Here is a 23,708-nt window from a genome sequence, read left to right as displayed (position 1 = left end):
CTGATTAAGGTGACAAGTTAGGATCACTTATTAACCCCCAAACCTAACAACTGCAGCAAAAGTAACCAGTGCTAAGTACAAATCTGTGGCAGGTATAGACACCTTTCCTTTTAAGTTGGGTCTGTAAACCTCAAAGAGGAAAACTAGTAATGTGGAATGCTTTAATTACATCGTGCAAAGAACAAGATTAAATATGCAGAACTGCTTATTTTAATGAGAAGGTTCTTCCCTGTTTTCCTCACCTGGAGTCCACAGAAAGCCTGTTTTTCCTGTTACACATCCCCAAGGAGAGACTGGTATGTTCTCTGTGATCATCGATGCTATTTCTTAGCTCTAAGGGCTGCTGGGAGAAATTTACCAGAGCATCTCTTGCCATGGCACTGTAGCTGCTACCTTGGTAGCATTCACAGATTAGGGTGGTGGAGGAAATGACACCAAGGGTGAGGATAAGACACTGATGTGGCAGTGACGCAGCAATGCTGTATGTGGTAGTGGTCATCCCTTCTGCTTTCCTCACTAGAAGGTATGCATCATCCCAAAGGGATTCAACACAGGTTTACACAGTGACCGCAGCGCTTACCATTTATTGTTTGTCAGTCTGGAAATTGTTTTTCTAGGCTGTTGGGACTATAGCAGGAAGGTGAGCTCCCGTGACCCCCCCCCCCCAAGAAGTTCTGCCCTTTCCCTAGGCTGCCTTGTTCTCTAGTTTGCGAACCACATGAAAGGCCTCTAAAAATTCATTGAAGTCAATGTAGCCATCTTTGTTGTAGTCTATGCTCTGGGCTAACTTGTCAATGGCTTCATCATGTGAATAAATACCCAGGTAAGAACTGAAGATTTTCCAGGTTTTGCGGAACTCATCAGGCGAAATTAGACCTACAGGAAACAGAAGACAGTTTGCTTTTTCCAGTACTTTTCCCCTTCCTCCATCCACACTCACATGCACACTCCTCCACTTCCAGGAAGTCACCTGCTTAGCAGGGCTTCTGTGGGATTTTTTTGTTATTTCACAAGTCAACTACAGTTCGAGTGCAGAAGGGAGAAAGCCATCAAAGTGACAACAGTACTGGAAACTGCGTGAAGACTTCTTGAGTTAGACACCGTCCCTTATATGGGTACAGCATGACTGCTTAAATTAGCCTTCACTAATTCAGGAAAATGACATCACCTCTGGTTCCTCTCTATATAGAAGCCTTAAAAGGAGGAAACACAGTGGGGAAAAATAACCAGTACAGGTTTCCAAGGGTCACGACTGTGAGTTACTGAGCCTTACCTGACTGATCTTCATCCATGATGTTGAAGATCACCTGCAGATCTCTTCTGTATTTGCACAGCGTTTCCACCAAAGTTGGCTGAACCTGGTTTTGAAATCACGTACAGGAAACCATTTAGACCTTGGGTTTAGGTTAGCTTAACTGCCAGAACATGTACTATTATCCAAATCTATTTTACTAGTTTAACTTGCCAAATGTTGGGGAAAAAATCCTTATGCAAAAGTTCAAAGGAATGGTGCTTTGTGTCTTGCCCCAAATCAGCTAAAACCTGTCACATATGGTGGGGTGGGGGCAGGTGAAGGAGCCCTCCAAGCCTCCTGCTTTCAGTAATTATTTGTGGAAAAAATGATAATTTGGGGAAAGCGCTATACGTCACACACTCATGAAACTTTCATTAGACATATATGAATGGGTCCTGCTGTGTAGAAAAAATGGTGTTGAGAGCTAAGTACCAAAGCACTGTGCATTCATGCAGTAGCAACTGGACTCTGTAGAAGAGACCTCATCTATCATGAGACACCTAAAAGCTCACCTCCAACTGTGACTTCATCTTACAGGTGCCAGAAGCAGCTCTGAGCGCATCTGAAAAAGCTCATCTCAAAAGAGTGCTCACGGTAGGATTTGTCGCATAGCTCCTCAGCTACCTTATCAAAATGCCCTTGAGAGTCAATGGAATGTAGAAAGCAGTTCTAGCATGTGATTCATCCGGCCTATATTAAGACTCTACCTTAGCAGGGAATGATGATTTGTGCCTTTAGAAATGCTTATTTCTCTCCAGTAACTATAAAAGGAAGCTAGGTAACTAGTTCAGATGCAGATCTCTACTGGAGTGGCCAAACCACTGCCTTGTGCATCAAGCTGCACTGAAAGCTGTTTCTCCAAGATTTGGAAAGATGTGTTTTCCTTCTTACCTGATGCATAGGACGAGCTGTGTCCATATGGTAAAAACATGACATGTAGTCAACGTTTCCATCTGGATCTGTCTTCACTAACCGAGACTTCAGTGTCCTCCAGGGCAGTTTGAGTTGTAAGACTGACTCCATTGCTGCTGCCCAGTCACTGACAGAAATCCTGCCTGCTGGGAGGGGTCAGCTCATGGTTACAAGCAGTGCGTGACACAGCACAGATGAGACCCAGCAACCCCAGCATGCCTTCTGACATTGTTTTACAACACTCACAAAACATAAATGTTTTTTCCTAAGCAAGGTAATAAAAACAGTGAGGTCAGACGAGGCATTTCCAGAGGTCCCTTCCCACTGCAACAATTTTGTGATTCTATTATGACTATCAGCATGCTTTAATGCCTTTAGAGAAAAACAAATTACGCTATGAAGAGTACTTCAGATGTGAGTCGAGTTGCAGCAATAAAGACAGACATATGTGACTGAAAAGCCAACAAGCCAGAAATATCTTCTTCAGTTGTTCAGCAGCCAGAGAAACAGTACCACCACCCTGGGGGCACAGATGACAAACTAGTCAGATGAGAAGCCGTCAGGAGGAAAAGTATTTTTGCTAGATGTTGTATTTGTGTTACAAGTCAGCCATGACCTCTTCCTATATAAAAGGTTCATGTATCAATTTATCACTGAGCTTTCTTCAGCTGATGGGTGAGCATTCCCTTCTAGTGGACTAGCTGCTTAGCTTCACTGAAATAACTTAGAAGACTAGTTCTCTCAGAGGCCCCAATTCCCTGGCTGATACCTGAAGATGCCCCAGTGAGCTTCTGGAGCCATACTCAACTCAAACTTTGCCAACTCAAACTTTGCCTGGTGGCAAACACCGATTCTTTATTTGCTCACGTGTTTCAGTTCTGTTGTTCCTCCTACTTAAAGCTCCCCAGGTTGTTCTCTAGGGCTAAGTGCCCACTAACAGACATCCTGCACTGGTCAGAGAGAACACACGACCAACCAGGCTCTGCCTTCCTCCAGCCTTACAAAAAAGCAGGCAGGACCCTTCTGCCACCATGAACATTCAGAAGCTGTTTTCCCCGTGGCGGTGAGCGGACAGAGAGATAGTGTTACCTGTGCTGTCGCGGTCATACTTTGCAAAGGTGTCCATGAGCTTTTGCTTGTGAACAAAAATCCTCTCTTGTAAGGTTTGTAAAGCAGACTGTTCAATTGTTTTCACCCTGGAACAAAAAAGAAATCAAAAGCAGATCATTAAAGGATATTAATCCTCCAGCAACTTACGCATTTCAACATTCATTATCAAATTCTGTTCTTTAACAGGCAGTGTTGTTAGGGTGATCCTAAAAGACACAACATGCAGGAAAAATAAAACAAAGCCCTAGAAGAATAATCTGAACTTAAGAGATAATCAAGTTTATGCAGGTAATTCTAAGCTGCTTTGCTCCAGTAAATCTGGCCACAGTGCTAGGCATAGCAAAGCTGCAATGATGAACTTTTTGGACTCCACTCACAGCAGGATTTCTCTGGATTAACGCTGTAGCCTTAAAGCAGACCTGACGGACAGGTGCAGGCTCTTCAGGGTCCCTGACAATAGTCCATTCTTAGCATTTAACACTTCTAATTGCCTTTGGAAATTTCTCACAAAACCTGGAGGTACTTAAAATGCATTTTTAAGCGTTGATTTTTAAAAAGGAAAACAGAAACAGAAGATAAATTGTGAGATTGATGTGAACTGTGATGTGAACATTACTGTGAATGTGCTGAAGGAATAGCACAGGGCTGTATCAGGGTGGGGGTCAGGGAAAGGGGCTGCACCACAGGGCGGTGGGCAGGGAACGGGATGCACAGGGCTGTGGGCACGGCCCCAGTGCTGCAGTTCAAGGAGCGTCTGGAGAGCGCTCCCAGACATTGGGTTTGGTTTTGGGTGGTGCTGTGTGGAGCCAGGGGTTGGACTCCATGATCCTTGTGGTCCTTTTCAACTCGGGACATTCTGTGACTCTATCCAATTACAATGAAGCTACAGATAGTGGTGGTCATGCTCACCATACACACAGTGCATCTTTACCTCTCCCAGTTTTTCCGCTTGTCAGTGCTCATGCAGACTTGGTACTGTATAAAGTGGGGAACCAGGTCAGGATTCATTCGGATGTATGCTCCCCGGTTGCTCCCCTCTTCATAATAGTTAGAAGCAGAAAATATAGTGATAACCTGCTCGTAGCAAAAAGAGAATTTGGATTGGCTAGAATAATATTTCTTGAGACTGATTGCTAAAAATGATCTTAGAAAAACTTGCAGGTTACAAAATGAATTATTGGTGTGTGAAGCCAGAAATCAATACTGATGCCATTCACCAAACTGCTTGTACTTTTCCAGTCAGAACTCCACACCAGTGCTTTTGGCCTGCCACAGCTCAGAGGGCAGCATGATAGCATGCTGTAGTGGATACATCTGAGACACAGTTCGTTTTCAGGATTTTTTCATGGCCTCTCAATAGAGCATGTTAGCAAGAAAGGCCAGAAGAGAAATTAAGTTAAAAAGCTTCTAGAGCCTAGGAGCATCTCTGTGCTGTATATATACACATAATTGTCCCCGTGGATTTTGTTGATATTGATGAGTAATGAGCCAGTCCCCACTCCCTAAAGTTCCAGAAGACTTCTGTGTTTGTCAGAATTCCATAATCTGTTCTAACATCTATTAATTTAGTGCACAGTTCCCCCAAACCCATTTTGAAGAAGTCACTCATATTCTTAATTAACTCTGCTGACAAGTCTACTGTGGATGTGCCTGTGCAAATCACGTGCTTTCCATGGCAGCCCCTTACCTTCCCATCATGAGTGAGGTCGTAGCCGTCTGGCTTAAATTCATGAGACCTGATTAGCATCTTCAGATTATACTTTTTAAGCAGCTGGTCAGTAGTGTCAGGGCCAAAGCAACAACCTCCTCCTCGACGCTGGTTCAGAGTACAGCCGTGTTGTTTTTTTGGATCGCTCCAGAGAATGTCCAGGACCTAGGAAGAGCAAACTCAAGAAGGACTGATAGTAGCTGAGGACTGACAGGCTACAGATGCCTGAACTAGTGGCCATACCCAAAACCCCAGGCTACTGAGAGAAAACACCTGAAAGAACAAGCTTTTCTTCCTTTCTTTCAGCTGTGCATTCCTTTGGGCGGAAACTTTTGTTCTTCTAAATTACAAAACATATTTAGAGTATGCGTTAACCTTTTCAGATGCAATATCTTCTCAGAGATGTATATCTCCTGTCACGAATGAAGTTTCCAGACAGGTAGATGCATCAGGTACAGTGCACGGGCAAGGAGAGCAAAAGCCACCTACACATGTGAGAGGCAATTCTTATTTCCCAGCACAGCGGTCACCCATGTCAGTGGTTTTATCTAAACTAAGCTTGGGCATACCTGTTCTAAACACGGTAAGAGCTGCCCTCACAGCAGCTGTAGTGTCTTTGGTTAGCTCGTGTTCCAAAACAACATTTTACATGTTGGCATTTTAACAGAGTCAGAGACATGAGGATGAATTCTCAAGGTTCAAATGTATTAATTCCAGCCTGTAGCAAACACTGGGCAAAATGTTTCTGTTCAAATCTCTCTGGAAAGGGTTTATGGAGATGCATTCTATTTCCCATTTGCTGGAGAGTGTCAGATTAAGGGGGCTGTTCCTGCCCATTATGTTAGTTTTGAGGTCAGATGCATATCTTGGGAAATCACATTTTCAGAGATTTGCTTCTCTAGAGGCAAAATGCTCTGCTCTGTACAGCAGCTGTCTCAAGTTCAGAAAAATAAATATACACAACTCAATTTTGAGCTTCTAAATTAATGTGCAAATTAAGCTTTCCGAATTGTCATGATTTATTAAATTACAGCATGACAAGCAGCATATTGCCTCTGATATTCAAGAGGAAACTAACAGCCAGAGGACAAAATTTTCCTGCTCTGAGTAATCAGCCTGTAAGTCTCTGGAATGGGGCTTTTTGGAAACTATTGGCATCCAGCTGCGAAAACTGTGGCCAAAGAAAGGTGCATACTATCACAATTGGTGGCCAAGTCTGACCTATTTTAGCTGACAACTATGTACGTAGCAAGAGACCTACCACACGGGGGCATGCAAACACATTTCATACAGAGTTTCTTCCTCCAAACAGCTGAGAACCAAAACCACGGAGTAAATTGTATTTTCGAGGCATAAAATCACAACCGTATATTACCAGGTGTACAAAAAGCAGCTAAATAACAACTAGCTGGCTACTATACTCCCAAGAGCAATGGGTTTCCTATATAGAGACAGACCTCCCAGACTCAGAGGTGCCCTCTTAACGTAGCCCCTGCCACTGTCATAACTGGGTCTCGGCATCAGGCTGTCTTTGGTTTCACTTACTTGTTTCCGCTCCTCCTCGGTGAGTTCTGGATGTGAACTCCATCGGAAAAGCTCAGAGTAGCTCAGTGAGATGCCTTGTATTTTCATTTGTTTTTTTCTGTCTAACTTTGGTAGCTTCATCAATGTTTTCAGCTTAAAAAAATAAATACAGAACATTGGAAAAGTTACCAGAAAATAAAGATGATCCATTCCCTTTTCCCCTACCAAGTCTTTAATCCTCATAATGCTCTGAACTCTCAGGTCTGGTGGTAGCTGCAGGTGTTTGGCACCAGCAGATATCGTGCTTTGCATCTGCCAGGCACCAACCTCCTTGGCACATCCCTATCATGGAGCATCACTCATTGCAAGCCACACTCAGTCACAAGATCTCACTGCACAGCAAGGACAGCACTTGGGCTCAGGGCAGATCCCAAAGTGCCCAGCTTTGCTGGAAACTGAAAATGCACATATAATATTGAGGATGGAAATGCACCCACCGCTGCTCTGATACAGTAGCATGCTGCTAGCTTAATTCAGCTGGAATCAGTGGAGTACCAGGAATATAGCTATAAAATTCATGAAGTAGTACATCAGTCCTTTCACTGTTAAATATGTTTAATTGAGACGTATGGGCATCTGCTTTTTTGGAGCTGCGTGCTGAGGTTCTGACAAGGCCTTTTCATGCAGGTTTCTCCAGGGAATATCTGTTCTCTTTTGATATTTCCTCATGCTATCTCCTTTTAGAATACCACCAAAAACATCCAACGATTTAACAACAAACAACAACTGATGCAAAAAATTATTTCCTGGTGCACTGACTGGGATTTGAAAACCTCTCAGCTGCCACTTGTACCAATTAAAAAACATCGGTCAGTCCAGAGTGATACTGCCCTGAGCTGTGGCCTGTGCATGTCTCATTAGCAATACTCTCCCCTGGCAGCACTGTCAACCTGTTAATTCTGCAGTGCATCCAATACAACCAGCCCAGCCTAGGTGAAAGTATGACAACAGCTTGTCCCAAAGCTGAGACACTTGCATCTATAGCTAGGCACCCAAATTCATTGTGCTAGGCTCAGGTTCATTGCCCTTCTTCACACCTTTACGAAACAAACTAAGCTACACTTGAATGACCAGTATATTGTTATTTCTGTGCTAGAAATTGTGAGGGTGAGATTCCACAGGCACCAGGAACACAGTGCAACTGTGTGGAGCCAGGGGTTGGACACAATAATCCTTATGGGTCTCTTTCAACTTGGGACATTCCATGGATCTATGAATTGCTGAAATACCTATATCTTGTGCCATCTGGGGTGCTCTGCATGCCTGTGAACCAGGCCTAATGGAGATCTATGGAAGAGATCTGTGAGGACAACTTTCTCCAGAGGCAATGGAATCCCCTGTGGCTTTGGAAGATCTTCCATACAGACCTGCACTGGAGACCTGTATCTGATCAATGGTAAAGCCCAGATCTTCAACTCATCTCCTGGGTTTACATTAATCATAAGGAGCCTAAGCACCCAGCTTACAAGCATTCACCTTCATTTAGTTGTATAAATCTTCCAGATCAAAACCTACACCATTTTCCAATGATTTGAAAAGCTGTATTTGCTCATCATTTCGGAATAAAAACCACATGACTCCATCTTCTAAATTTAGGAACAGCACTCGTTCCTGCTTCCTCAAGGCCAGCTTTCGAGGCCTGCTCCTGCTGGAAGGGCTCTCCCACATGTGCTGCCATGGGAGCACTGCAGGGTGCAGAGCTTCCTACACAGAGCAGATGGCAACCACACAGCCCCGGGACAACAGGCGGTGCTAAAAAGATGCAGTTACATTGGTTTCTGAAGTGTTTAGAAATGCCTGTGAATTAAGAACTTCGCATACTTTCTGGCTCGTGTGTCATCACTGCAGGATGGAGGTATCTGACGTGTGTTCAACTATTTTAAAGTCAGAAGACCCACATCGTTTTACAGCAGCCAATTAGCTCCCAACACCTACTGAAACCTCCCTTTCTAAATACTGATTCTGAAGAAAAACAAGACTCTTTGTTCCTTACTGGCTTTAGAAAGTAGCCACTTTCTTTCTTCCTGCAATCAACTTGATTTTAGCGTTCTTACTGCTATGGTATTTAAAGAAAATAAAAGTACCATCACACGAAAATGCTCACTTACCTTATTTCTCTCAAGTAAATTCAGGGAATCCAAATCTGTGGTGTCTGAAATTCCTCCATGTACAATAAGCACTTTGTTATTAACTAAAGTGGCAAGGGGAAGCCAACTGAAAACGTCTCGCAGATGATACAGAATTGTCATGCCATGGACCTGCAAAATGTACTCTTAAATTAGATGCTACTGGGAGAACATTCTGTTACTTTTTAGCTCTACATTTTGTTGAGGTGCCTGCAAACACCTGTATGAACAGTTCCACCCAAGGGGACACACTGCACTGCAACACCAGCCAATAGGATCTGAAATTCATGCCAAGAGCCACTCAGCTGTCCCTGCAGCATTTCATTTTCCTTTCACTTTTACCTCTTCTTGTGCTTCTGAGTGGCCTCACCAGTGTTATTTATTTCATCCTGTGGATCGCTGAGCACAAAAGGTTAACAGTTAGAAGTTATTTTGTCAGTTATTCCACTGAAAATCCAAAATAATTGTAACTACATCATTAAAGTCATTCCGTACTACACCTAAACTGGTTGGAAGTCTCCTTCTTCAGACAGGTTTCATTTTACGTCTGCAATACTAAAAGAAAATACAGGGAAAATGGGAAGAGTCTTACCTTATACTTCTTCAAAACTTCTTTAGTGAAGCCATATCTGAAAACAGGACAGCATCATGAACTGGGTGTGCACGGTTTTGTTTTTTTTTTGCACTACGGTGATTGCCAAGAACTTTCCATCCCTCTTTTTCTGCTTTCTGTCCCACTTTAGTATAAAGGAGCTTTCTTCTATTTTGTCTCAAGAATGAAGTTAAACCAATTCTTGGGATCGAGAACAAAGTCCAGACCAATAATTTTTAAGCAGCCTTATTTCCCACTTAAAATAAATAGCTTAACAGCTTACCTTTGAGATACCAGGGGAATTTTCAAGGAACCCAACTGATGCTGGATGTTTCCCACAAAACCTCCACAGACAGCGCCATCTATCACATCTCTTTTCCTCCACAAGGGACAAGGAGTCTAATACCTCATTCTTTTAACACCAAAGCACCCTTGCTGCAGGGGGCGTTTCCACAACACCCTAGTTTTCATCATTTAACTAAAATACAGTCCTTCCATCCATCCCCTCCCCCCAGGGTGCTCTGAAAGTCTCAGTGACACACCGAATTCGATGGACTATGATTAGAAATGCCTATTCAAGTGTCTAAACATAATGAGGATGTTCTTTGCTTAAGCATCCTGAAGATACAAAGCTCCACCAGAATACCCAGTAAAACACTACTGGTTTAGAGATCAGATGTTGGCACAGTGAAGGACTAGATATGCTTCCCTCTCATCCCTTTAAACCTACTTCATGTTTAAGATGTAGTCTTCATGGTTTCCTCTGTTCAAGTGAAAATCATTCGGGTAGATAAGAAGAAACACAAATAGGATTATAAGTATTTCCATAGAGTTTTTTCCTCTGTCAACAAAATCACCATTAAAGACATAAGGGTTGTTTTCTGAAGGCAGACCATTCTGCAGAAAGAAACAAAAACAAGATTTTCAGAGACTGCAGTGCTGCTGTAGTACTTTACTATAGTCCTTTACTGTAGTAAAGGAAACATCATTTCAAATGAGATCACCTTGCTAGAAACCCTGAAATAAACAAATGAATTAAAAAATACATCTTGCATAATACAGAGCTATTAGGGAACAGATGACCTCTCTAATTGTTCTTATGATGCTGCCTCTAATCCTTTCCTATACCTATTAAATTAAATTGAAAGGGACGAGTAAGAACATTACTATTGTAATAAAATATTCTTTTCTGTTAATGCAACTGTTGCCAGGAAGTTATGCTCTTGCAAATAGAAGGGACTTATTCATTTTGAGTGTATGACATGAAAAATTACCTTCTGATACAAATCTGAAGGTCCTTATGTTTCCTTATCCAATAAGAAATTAGATTTCAGATATTTACATTGTTTGCAGTCTCTGCTTCCAGAACTCCTAAGAAATACTAGAGCCCAGACCTTAATACAGGACACGGAAGAAACTTTTTTTTCCAGTTGCTTTAATCCTGAAAACTCCCCTTCCTGGGGAGACTGCACATACACATACTTATTACCTTATTTTTTTTCTGGAGATTCAGAGCAATGTTTTATTGTGAATAGCAACTTACCAAAAGCTACTACTGTGAATCGATGGTACGTGTTGTAAGACTAGTTATCCACATGTCACTAGGTGCCACCAGCCTACAAAAGGCATAGCAGTGACTACGCGTAGCTTCATCATTTCCAGTCATGAGTACTGGAAATATTCTTCATTTTTGACTTGCCAGGTAAAGGAAACCTCTGTTTTCACAACTGGCATGGACAAGAATAACCGACAGAACATCTACAAAATGTTGTGACAACAAAGGCCACTCTTACAAGGTCAGACAGCATTGCAAAGCATCCTAATTCACAAATATGGCTGCTGCCCCAGCACTGCTTGTGGTGCAGCCTCTGACATGTCAAAAAGGTGAACAAGGCTCTCTAAGATTAGCAACTTGCTGCTGGGTATCATTACTGTACCTGCTGGATTTGTGATTAACTATCTTCTGTTTTTTGCTCACATTCTCTACATCTTCAGGCTATTTCTATCATTAGCAGCCATTTACCAATCTAGCTTAGCAATACAGGCCTTAAAATCCAAGTGCTTGAACAAATTTAGAGATAACAGAGCAGTTACCTCCAGGATAGCTCTGCTTTACTTCCCAGGTCTGGTTTATGAAACTGATGTGAATCATACTCTGGTTCTGTTTCAATATGCAGTTCCAAAAGGGAAGGTTGCCTAATTAAAATAACAGCTAAAAGACTACAGGCCAAGGACTGGCAACGTGTAATTGGTTAATAAGAAAAGCAGAGGCCAGAAGAGGCCTGATTATGTTTCAGCAGGCTCCAGGTATGTCGCTGGACAAAACCACCAAGCTTCCAGCCAGCCAGTATCAGATATTAAGTGTGAAGACCTTGGAAGCAGAGGGAAATTACATCATTTAAATATCTGGTTTAGTTTGTGTCTGTCTCCACCCAGTGCAAGGATCAGACAAAAACTTTTTCCTTCAGAAAACTCAGATCTGCCAAATGAAAGATGGTGACTCAAACTAAAGATAAAGGGGAAACTAAATACAGGAAAACTGCATCTTCAGTTGAATACACAATTGTGGAAAAGAAAGCCTGGGGCTTAACTTTTTTTCACATCAGTAAAACAAATCTATGCTTTTTAACTTGAAAAGTGAGTGGCAGTTCAAGGATATGGACAAGCTACCCAAGGTATTTCCATTTTGTGCAGACTATGTAGTTATTCTCAAGATTACAAATGTTTTTAAACAGATAGCATCCTTTTGTTTTCTGTAAACAAATAATAATGAAAAACACCTTATCAATGGAAGGGTACAAAAAAGCCTCTGCATTTCTGTCTTGAGGACCAGAATTATCCATAGTGTAGTGTCAGTTCAGGAACTGTTAGCTCCAGAGTTCAGACCTTAGTCAGCAAGGAATAGAAAACGTGAGCCAAACATTTGAGACATGGAAAGGAACCTCCCTAGGTTCATACTCTAGCTCTACAGTTGGAAGCAAGCATATTTCCTGGATCTCCTCTCCTGCAGTGAGCAGGAGGATAAAGAGAAGGAAAAGCTATGACAAAGACACCATCCAAGTTGTTCCATGGTTTGTATGTGTGTGTGTGGCACACACGGACAGTTTTAAGTGATAACAACTATTAGATGCTAATACATATTCTGTAAACCAAAATGCTACGCCACAGACTGCCTGCTTACCTTGTGGAATACCAGTAAAAGATCATCCAGATTTCCATGTAAGTCTCCTACAGGAAATAAAAACATATACATATATTTAATCATGGAAGAGGGAAAAACTGGAATTTTATAGGACTAGAATTATGTAAGTTAGTCCTAAGAAGGTTTTCCTTGTATTTTCATTATTAATTTGGATTTTCCTTAATAACTTGCCCTACATTAGCATTATATCAGCTTCATTTTAAGGTACATGAAGAAGTGGCTTAATAAAGTCTAGCAATTAAATATTTAAAAGAGCAGACAAGCTCTCCAAGCTAGATCCAAAGATCAGATCTGCAACCTAGGTAAGAAGTCACTCAGGGAAATGGAAGATGGGCCAACACATTATCAGCCTGTAACACAGATTAATACTTCAGAAACAGACTTCTAAATACTAACAGGTTCAGATTTACTTTTTTACTTCTTTTATTTTATTTTATTTTATTTTATTTTATTTTATTTTATTTTATTTTATTTTATTTTATTTTATTTTATTTATGTTGTCTACTAAACAAAGCACAGTTGAGCAACAGTCTGGTTCAGGCCCAGGTTTTGGTTACTGGAGGTAGGATCTGCTGGAGGGACTGTCAAAGCCTGCATGCCTCAGTACTATGAAAGGGCAAAGCTGTCTCATCCTGAGGCTTATTTCAGAACAGGCAGGGGCGCCTCACCACAGCATGGCAGATCCCTGCCACATCACTCCCCTCAGAGCCACCCTCCCAACACTTGTGACTCACCACCCCCAAGCCATGGCATGGTAGTGAGCTTCCCCCACTGGTGGTTAAGAAATGATTGAAGGAGACATTTTTTATGTCTTCCATGCAAATTTTGTTGATGGCAAGCCTGCTGAAGGTACTCTATGGATTCCTTTGGGTGACGACAGATTTTAAAAGGTGTGGCCACAAACACTTCAGAAGCATATTTAATTGGCATTATTTGTTTGAAATTAGAAGGAAATTGGGGGAGGCACCTTGCTTTGAGGAAAATGATAATTTTGGACCAATTAGCTTCAAAAATGGGTCTTCCATATTCTGCAGAGGAGCTATCTGGTTGCAAAAGCTATTAGCTCCAATGGCAGGAAGGGGAACACTTCAGATGCTACTTGCATAGCACAAATGAGATACGCAAACAACAGAGGGGTGCTTTATTACTGATTAGTAAGCCACACCCTGCATAGCAAGCGAATGTGAGTCTGTTTCCTGCATTCAGAGAGAGATTTTGGTTGGTTTGGTTAACAAATTATTGTTTATAAGAAAATATTATTTAAACGAGCCCTTTCCTGGTAAGCAAAGTTGGTGCACGACCACATCTTAGAACCATCAGTTGCTGTTTTACATGTGTCATAGTTGTCTCCCCTACAATGCAGCACAGACACAGCTGTCAGAACTGATTTCACCACTCCTATTCTGTTCTGCAGCTACTGCTACCTGTGGCACACTAGGATACCACATCCATCCATTCACAGTCTATGAAAACATAATAAAACAGATGGCAATGAGCTCTTAATTTTTCACCTTGTGACATGTCACATCATTCTGTGAGACTAATTTTTTGGTTATATGACGACCACTGTATCTTTTTGGGTCCCTTTAGTAACAAGGTTTATTATACATTTCAATTTGTTTTTGATGGTCATACTATTAACAAAGGGCCTTATCTGCTTTTTCTACTACACTTTCATTAAAATCATTGCTGAGTAAACTCTCATGATAAAGTCTTTTTCTCAGTGGTGAGAATCACAGTACTCAGAGTGGCATTTTAGAAATGGAACTGCAGGAATATTTAAGCTGCACGGCAGTGTTAGCTGAATTGATACTGACTCATTCAGAAACTTTTAACAAGAGAAAAGAGGAGGGCAGGGACTTCCCTAAATATACCTGGTGTGATGCAGAGCCTTTTTTTAAATGGTGCTTTTTTGTTTGTTTTTTGTTTCCAGATATGCATTTGTTAAAGAAGAAAAAAAAAGGAGAAATTCCCACCTCACTCTTCAACTAGTTAGAATATCAACCTTTGGCCCAAAGCAGCTATATTCCCAGTTCTATTCTTACCACAGATGGTTATCTCCTTGAAGTAGGAAACTGAAACATGGGTGATATTTGGCTTCTCCTTGAGAAGTCTCCTGGTCTCATGTAACAGCTGCAGTACATAGCGGGGATGAAGCAGCTATGAGGAAAACCACAGGGAGAAGAGGAAGATATTTTAGGAGAAGCTCGAAATCTGCTTTATTAGCACTACACACATATTGTGAAGGAAGGTGTATCACATCATTGATACTACAGACCTCTCTAAACATGGATATAGGCTGCTTGGCTTAGTGCTGGGAATCAGGAGTAGCTCTGTATTCACTTCCCAATGAACGGAAAAGGGGCCCTTGGTAAACTTGCTGTTCATTTTTTCCCATTTTATTTCTACATCCCGTTTCTACTCTTCTCATGTACAAAAACAGTAAGAGAAAGGGCAATGGAGCACTCAGAAGTATGGCATAAGTTCATCCCCTGAACATAGCTTAACAAAAAAAAGGGATCTAATTCTAAACAAAATGAAAAACAGACAAATTAATTACAAGAATAAACCTACAAAAACCCCATCCAAAGACCATAAATGATATTTCAGCAAATTACACAAATAATAAAGAGAAGGAAACTCCAGTGAAGGTTGACTTGTTTAGAGTTATCTTCCAGCTCACTGTGAAGACATTATATGAATGAAACATTCAAGCTCCAAAGATTACTCTTTTCAGAGGGCATGTAGCTTCTGGCTCCTGTGCTCTTCTGGTCTCTGCCAAAGCTTGGTCAGTCTGTGGTTTTTACAACATTTAATTCAAACACTGATGGATGGCCTACAGACTGACTTGTCAAGATGAATTTTCTTGAAATAAACAAAAGAGGGCAATTATGTGTAATCATTTCCTTATTAAATGCCAGCCACAGCAAAGTGAAGCCTTGAGTGGGCACATTTCTCATGTGCTTTATATTGTGCTACTTGTAAGATCAGCCTTCACTGAAAATTAGGGGAAAAATAAAATATTATTCAGTAAATTGAAAGCAAAGAGTGACTGTTAAATAGCACACTGTTGAGCACAAATGACCAGGAGTTCAAACAAAACTGTGTCATGTAAAGCAGTGGCGGGCAGAACTTATGAAATCTATGCTAGCACATTAGCCATACTTTATATTCACTCTCTCCAGGGTCCTGTACATTAGAATCAGATTATTAATCCCTGCAACTCAATTTGTCCTTAAAACATTGAAGGGAAAAATAAAAGGACCTCAGGCACCTTTCACAGTCCTGTCAGCATCCTTACTGACACCCTGACTGGCAGCTGCTGAGGGTTCCCACTGCACATTCACTATAATCTTTGTTCAGGAAGAGATGCTCACCAACCCCTGCCCCTCCCAGCACTGGCAGCGCTGCAGCTACACAGTGATTCAAACCCAGGGACTGAGAAGTTCTTTGGGTTTTGTCAAGGTTACCTCCTGGCCAGATTAGATTCCTACAGCAGCTCACCGTGTACCTGTGTGATCAATGAGGGTTTGCAGGAAAGAGCAATGGGATGGAAAGGAAGGTGGAAATATCTCCCTGGGCACCAGCTCAGTCCTTTACTGCATTCAAGTGACGGGGGAGCTCCAAGTGGATGGAGATGTGAGACAAGAAAAGCAAACAAACAAAAAGTAGTTGCAGTGTACCTGTCGATTCTTGAGCGCGTTAAGAAGAGCCTTAGCATGTGCAATATTGAGGGGAAATGAGAGTCTTGGTCCACGATAGGAGTCTGGAACATCAATCTTTTCATACTCTATTACATATGAGTCTGCACCAGGAGAAACATGGGAGCTGGTGGAAGTGTGAGCAACTGCAACGAGAGGGAAGAGAAATGGGAACGTAGACGCTCTAGCAGTCCTATAAAGCTTAGCAACATGAGGGGAACTGGAGAACATAGTAGATGCTCTCTTCATTGCAGTGCTGGAGGAGCCAGCTCCTGCCTTGTACAGCAGAGCAGCTCCAGGTCTCCCCACACTGATCCACAGCGCTAAACAAAAACAGAAATAAACACAAACAAAACTGGCAAAAACACTGTCCTAACAGGCAGCAGCTGTGGTCAGGATGCAAAATACTTTGTACTGGAGTTGTGGAGCAGTCTGTTCTGTTAGGCAATGAGAATACAACCTGCCATAGACTTTATCCTCCTGCAGAGCAAGGAGATTCAGAAGCCTTCACTGACCATCCAGTGACCATCTGTTTATAGTTCCAGATTATGCTGTTAATATGGGTTTTAAAGAGTTGCTTTTATGTTCTACATAAAAATAGGCTAACTACCAGCAGCACACTGAATATTTTAAAAGCCAGCAGCTAAGCAGTGTTCCTTCACAGCAGACTGCAAAGCACTCCTTTCTGATACAACAGAGAGACAACAACAGCTGCCATAAAACCGCTGGAAGACATAAAGTAAACAAAAACAGCTTCTCCTGATTTTCCTGAACATGGAGAAAGCAGGAGCATTGCTCACTGCTTCAATCCAATATTTTCTTAGCGTACCCTGGATACATAATAGTGAAAACTGATTTCAGCGCAGTGCAAGGACTGTCTCCTTGCAGACAGTCTCTGTCATCTCTTATTCTAACAGAGAGAGCCTGAGCCCTAAAGGACAGTGTTCTGGAGGCTGCTGTTGCAGGGCTGCTTGCATGAGACTCTTGTTGGAAACACTTTTTGCCATTTCTCAGACCATCCTAATTTCCACTCGCCAGTTCTGGCCAAAGGTTCCCTTCAGCTTTCTCCTCCGGAGCCAGCAGCCCTCCCAGTGTCCCCAGTCATGCAGACACCTGCCCATTCTGCTCCGTCCCTCCTGCCCACAGCAGGAGACCCTTCCCATCCCCTTTGAGAACAGACCTGCCTTCCTCACTGCCTCTGCTCCCTGCTGGCAGGTGCTCAGGCTGGGAAAGCCAATCTCCTTCCCCAAAGGGCATTACTCTGCAAAGTATACCCCATTTTCAGGATGAGAAATCAAAAAATCAGTCGTGATCACAAACCTGGGAGCATTCTTACATTTCCTCAGCCAGTCTTTCAGCTAGATTTTAAGGGTTCTTCCTGCACAGGAGGTCTCATTTGGGAGCAAGGAGTACTTCTTCCTGTAATGGATGTCCCGCTGCAGCCTGGTGATTAGTGTGCTCTGGCCTGTGAGCAACCCACCTTGCCATAAGACCCATGCAGGGCTCATTCTGAAGGACTCAGGACTCATTTAGTTATCTTCCAGCCAGAGCTGTCCTGGCTCTTTCAGTCCATACTGAACGACAAGGACAACAGCCTTAGGCACACTGCGTTCAGACACCTATCCTAAGACCAGATGAAGCACCCTCGGCATCTCTTTACCAACCAGAGGGAGCACAGGGACACCTTTTGCTATGCTCTGATGCTGGAGGCCTTGCCTGAGGACAGCGAGCCCAGCCCTGGCTGCTAGCAGCCGCCATAGGGCTCCAGGCTCAGTGCAGGACAGTGACCATGCTCCTTGTTACACAAACACAAAAGCCTAGGAAGCACCTCTGGCTCCTGAGGAGTGCTCAGACACTGGACATACATCCTGTAAAACCTTGGAAAATGGCTTTAAATCACAAGCAGAGCAAGGACAATACACACATAGCTATGCAACATCCCAAACACAACTCTAATTGCACTGACATCTTAAAGAGGATGAGAGGATGATAAAAGTTTCAGAATATAACATAAACAACCACATCAAAAGCACCACTGTGTTAATGAGATGGTGACTGCTTTCCTCCTCTGAATAAAAGGCATTTGGAACAAGATGATTAAAAAGAGAAAAGTGGCAAGATGAACAGAGATGACAGGTATCACAAAATCCTCAGGTAGCTTTCTCATCATTGCATATACTGCTTGGAACAGGCAACCTGTACTCAGGTAAGAATATTATATACTAAATTCTTGGAGAAGGCTCTTGAACAAGATGCCATCACTTTAATTTAAGTGACCAAACACAGATTAAGAAAAAAAAAGAAAGAGATTAAAGCGTGGTGGGCTCTAGAAAATACTTGGGAATAGCAAAGCTAATTTGAAGCCTCTCTGCTTGCCAGGTTTACACTCACAGGGGCTCTTATACTAAGACTGTGATACAGCAGAAACAGAAGCAGTTCATTAAGTAATCTTTCAGGCACAAGTTTTGCTCAAATTTCTGGGGCTGGCACAGGAACTGCAAAGGAGTGGGCAAGTAAGAGCCTGAAGTAAGAGATGCACACAGCCAGCAGTTGGACAAACGTAACTGCAAACCGCACAACAAAAGTTCAACCTGCAATTTCGCATTTAACACGTCCAAAAAATCCAGTACAAAGGAGGCCCCAGGCTGTCCCTCTATTAATATGTATCTTACAGAATCTTTCTGCACCTTTTGGGGTTTTAGTATTTCTAATGAAGGGCATTTATTAGAAAGGGAGAAAGAAAAACAACAAACCACCATCGCAACCACACTAAGATGAAAATAATGGAGCAACTTCAGTCCAAACAGATGAAACTTCTGCACAAACAAAACAGACAGATGATAAATGTTTTCCAATAAAACATGCTTTATCACATGCACCAGCTTTAACCACCTGCATGACTGCTAATACCTGCCAGATGAAGGACCAGTTCACTCATGCAGTGGTGGCAACAGACTGCCCAAGCCCCAGAAAGTCACTGGAGCACTAAGGTCCTATTAGTTCCTTCTATCAACAAGCACAGTTAAAAAAGTAGATAAATCAGTTGTAAAATTTGTTTTCATATGATAACAAAATAGAGATGAACACAATTGTACCAAATCTAAGACTAGCACTACAACTTTCTGATTCACTCAGGTGAAAAAGGTGAACAGAGGTGTGCCATTAGCATCCAGAAACAGTTTCCATAAAGAAAATCAAATGCTGCTCACTTCAAGTTTGCCATTTCCTCCCCAAGAAGTTAAATACTTTTTTGCACCAAGAGGTGGTAATGGAAAAAAAATAATCAAAGGAAGGATAACCGTATCATCACTCTTAGCTTTGCAGCAAGGCTCAAATGTCATTTCTTTTTCTGCAGAACACGTAGAGGCACTCTGAACTACTGAAGAGAGAACTACAGTTTCTAACAGCTGTCATTAGAACACTGAACCACACACCGTTTTGGTGGCTGAACCAGATGAAGGAGAAAGCATATTGTCTCGTAATTCAATAGGATGGAGTCAACACTTAACAGGACCAAATTCTTACTGTGACATTTGGAAAAGCAAACCTCAGTCCCAGCATATGCCACAAGTTCTAAACATCACACTGACATTATCTCACATTACCTTTTCCCATATAAGGTTTTCAAACAATCTCTGTGTTACTTTGATTTTTCTCCTTACCTTCACCACGATGAACACAGTGCTCCAGCATGAATGTGAAAAAGTTGGACAGCTGGATAAGGAAAAAAACAAACAAGTACTGATCAGTTTAGGGGATTCAGCAAGCATTAACATTCTTTTTCCTTAGTCAGGTACCATCAATTTCCCATTTAGAGGGAGCTCGGACACTATTGTATGTTCCCAGAGCATTACCTCTAAATGAGCAGGTTGACAGCATATGATCACATGCAAAATTCCAAAACTACATCATGCTGCTGACATTTGGGTGTCATTCATCTTGCCCATCATTCAGACTATTTGTCTAAGCTTCCTTTATAGTCAAGAGAAAGAAACAGATATAATTCACCTAACTCACTTTATACTGATGCTAGACTTAACACAAAGCCCAGTAAGTTCCTAATTCCTGGTACTGACTCTCAAGAAAGCCCGGGCTGATATGCTGAGATACTGAAAACTCTATTTCTCTATTGCAGATAGCTTGCCTTGCTCATTCTTTTAAGATCACCCATGCAATGACTTAATGTAAGGGGCTTAACATAACTGCCTGTACAGGAAGAACTGAAGATTACCCACCTGTGTTTGCTCTTGCTCATCAGCATATTCGATTGACTCAAAGATAGTGAGAGAATAGCGGCGACGGATCTCCAGCTGGGCTTTTTTACAGCGGTACCACCTCTGGATTAACACAGTAGCTTTTATGGCTGTGAAAAGAGAAAGCAACGGATCACACATAATTCTTTCTTGACTTGTTCCTTATCTCTTGTCCTTCCCTCTTTTCCCATACATTCAACAGGATGCCAGTAAATGAGTAGACAGAGCCAGAAGTGTCAAACCTCTGCCTCCAGCCCTCAGCTAACACCTCACTTCAGGGAGTTTCCCTGGCTAGCCAGCCCTGAGTAGCTCAGCCTAACACACAAAAAGGTCTGTATGCTTTTGATCTTGGGAGAACGAGTCAAAGCAGCTGCAGGGCAATGTTACTGAAGCAACAAGGCCCAAAGGAATACAGTGATGTGAACTCCTGACACTCCAAGAACCACTGCCTGCTTCTGAGCAGGAAAAAACAGATAATCAGGAGAAAAAAAAAATCAGGAAAAAAACCCCAAAACAATACACAAAATGCTCTCCAGAACTCCAGGGTTTGATACAATCATCACTGCAACTTTGTGGAAGAGAAAAAAAGAGAAAAGCGAGAACAATACTGACATCCTAACTGTGCTGGTATTTGGCTGCAGCTGCCAAAATGAACAGCTGATGCTAAAACCAAAGCAACAAATGACAGCCAACAGTTTGCACAGATGCTTATGCTTTTTCCTGCAAAGAAAAGCTCTGCACTGAAGAAACACTGGTTTGCAGTCATCAATTATTTCAGCTGATCACAAACCTCACTTTTTTTAGGATTATGAGACTAGGATGAGTGGCACCCTCTGCATGGGAATGATTTCTTACTCATATAACTGTCAGATTAAGAAAATAAAGACCTCTGCAGAAGCACAATTCTCATAATATGCATAACATTACGGAAGCTTTGTCATATATAAAAGCACTTCTAGATGCCATAATAGCACGCTGTTTCCTCGTTTTACCACTAATGTGGTAAAATTAGTACTATGTAGTACAATTAAAGTGCTAAAGTTCTCAAGTCCAGACAATGCCAAAATCAGTAAAGACTGCAGAAATCTCACCCCTCCTAAATGAAAAAGGTACAGCTCTTGCACGAGTGGGAGCACACTCCCTACCATACATAACCTCTAGGGTCTAAATCAGTTCCCCTTACCAGACCTGACAGCAAGCCTGTCACCAGCTTTTCTGGTTAGAAGAGTTCCTATGGGGCAGAGCAGAGCCACCAGCACAGAAACTAATTTCTAGCATCAGAGCCATTACAATCCCAATAATGCTCATCTGAGCTGCTCAGTGTCTGGCCCTGTGCACTTAACGTGGCACAACCCCACAGGTATCAGGCAGGTATATGTTGATAACTGTGCTTAATGTTGCAAATCTACCTAAATATTTCCTCTCTTTTATATATATTATTATTATTATTTTTAATTGTACTTATTACTATGTTGTTATTGTCAGGACTAAACCAGAACATAATTTTCACACTAGGCTACAATGTATCTGTAAAATAAAATATCATTTGTGGAAGGTGACTCCACCAGCAAGTACCTGTTAAAATCACATTATTAATGCATTAGAGGGATTCAGACTGCAGATATAATGACAGTCCTGCATAACTTTACTACTGATGAAGAGCAGAAAGACTGCCATCCAGCAACTGGAGAGGGCAAGTATAAGAAAGACAGAGAGCTGTTGGAGAGGGTCCAGAGGAGAACCACAAAGATGATCAGGTGCTGGAGCACCTCCCCTACAAAGACAGGCTGAGGGAGCTGGGCTTGTTCAGCCTGGAGAAAAGAAGGCTGCGGGGTGACCTCATGGCAGCCTTTCAGTACCTAAAGGGAGCCTACAGAGGGGAGGGGAATCAACTCTTTGAAAGGGTAGATAACAGCAGGACAAGGGGAAATGGTTTTAAGTTGAAGGAAGGTAGATTTAGGTTGGATATCAGGGGGAAGTTCTTTACTACGAGAGTGGTGAGGTGCTGGACAGGCTGCCCAGAGAGGTTGTGGATGCCCCGTCCCTGGAGGTGTTCAAGGCCAGATTGGATGGGGCCCCGGGCAGCCTGGTCTAGTATTAAATGCTAGGTTGGTGACCCTGCATGTGGCAGGAGGGTCGGAACTTGATAATCATTGGGGTCCCTTCCAACCTAAGCCATTCTATGATTCCATGATTCTGTGCAAAACCCTCATGTGCTCAAAACTGAGATGTGCTATGTTGAAAAGCAGGGGGCCAATACATCAAGTTTTTAATTGAATCTTTGTGCAAGTGCTGTGAGGATTTTCCATCAACAGTCTCAAAGGCTTGCAGGGAGAATTTCAGGCCACACACCTTGTATGGCAGAAGATCAATTTGGAAAGGCATAGTTGTAGAGTAAAAGAGTTATAGTAGCTCTGTTTAGTTGCATCCATTTCAATACCAGGATCACCCAGCAGCAGGGAAACTGGGGCAGTCTTCTTAGGAACCTCATGTTGTGGAAGGCCACAAAAGGCCTCCTCAATCCTTTATCCTATATACTTCGCCAGTGAGAGCACACGTGAGCACATCTGAAATATGACTTCTGTATGAATTTTTTCCAACCTCATGTGTAAGATGCTAGAGGTGCTCTGCAGTTGCCCAGATCTCAACTGGCATCTGAAAGTTATGCACTCCTTTAATTAGAGACAATATTTGTGAAGTAATTTTATCTCAACAAGCGTTTGACAACAGGACTGGTGGGAAATAATATCTTGCAATCCTCTTGCAGTGCTATGGAGAGAACAACTTCGGACGTGGAGATGATGGCAGTGCTCACCTGTTTCATTATATTTGTGTTTACTGTAATCTGCAGAAGAGTTGCACCCCATGGTGCTAACAGTGCACTCCATTTCTGGTTTTAATCACTGCTGGAAGGAAGCATGTCTCTCTCAGCCGTTGGTGTTAAATGTGTTTGCTGTGCTCTTCCTCCAGCCACAAGGAAGGCTCCTGTGATCCTCACACCACCACTAAGAGGAAGAGAGGAAAATACACACGCTTGGCAATACAGAATATAAAGTACCTATAGCCACCCATAATGACTGTGAAGCACATCCTGCAAAAACACTACCAAATAAACCATACCTATTTTGTACTCCCCCCCCCAAAATAACCAGCCCTCTTAACACCCTTCTTGACTGAAAAGGTGCCCTACCATCCCATTTACCACCTTACACCTCTCTGTTCCAAT

At 42.2% G+C, this 23,708-nt stretch overlaps 1 protein-coding gene across 1 annotated transcript; it reads right to left on the bottom strand.

Annotated features, from left to right (window-relative positions):
* Positions 1-685: 685 nt before the first annotated feature.
* On the bottom strand, positions 686-23,370 carry PPEF1 (protein phosphatase with EF-hand domain 1; the record flags this gene model as incomplete). Its single annotated transcript, XM_079549190.1, has 16 exons — positions 686-876; positions 1,274-1,358; positions 2,186-2,349; positions 3,296-3,402; positions 4,248-4,390; positions 5,004-5,189; positions 6,570-6,701; positions 8,717-8,866; positions 9,327-9,363; positions 10,057-10,223; positions 12,508-12,554; positions 14,574-14,688; positions 16,212-16,375; positions 19,892-19,943; positions 20,465-20,592; positions 23,298-23,370. 16 exons carry the CDS (start codon positions 23,368-23,370, stop codon positions 686-688), a joined length of 1,941 nt encoding a protein of 646 aa, XP_079405316.1.
* Between the last annotated feature and the right edge of the window lie 338 nt (positions 23,371-23,708).

Source organism: Tetrao urogallus, assembly GCF_951394365.1.
Source record: "Tetrao urogallus genome assembly, chromosome: 1".
NCBI lineage: Eukaryota > Metazoa > Chordata > Aves > Galliformes > Phasianidae > Tetrao > Tetrao urogallus.
The sequence above is the reverse complement of the archived record's forward strand: the minus strand, read 5'-3'. Positions and strand labels throughout refer to the sequence as shown.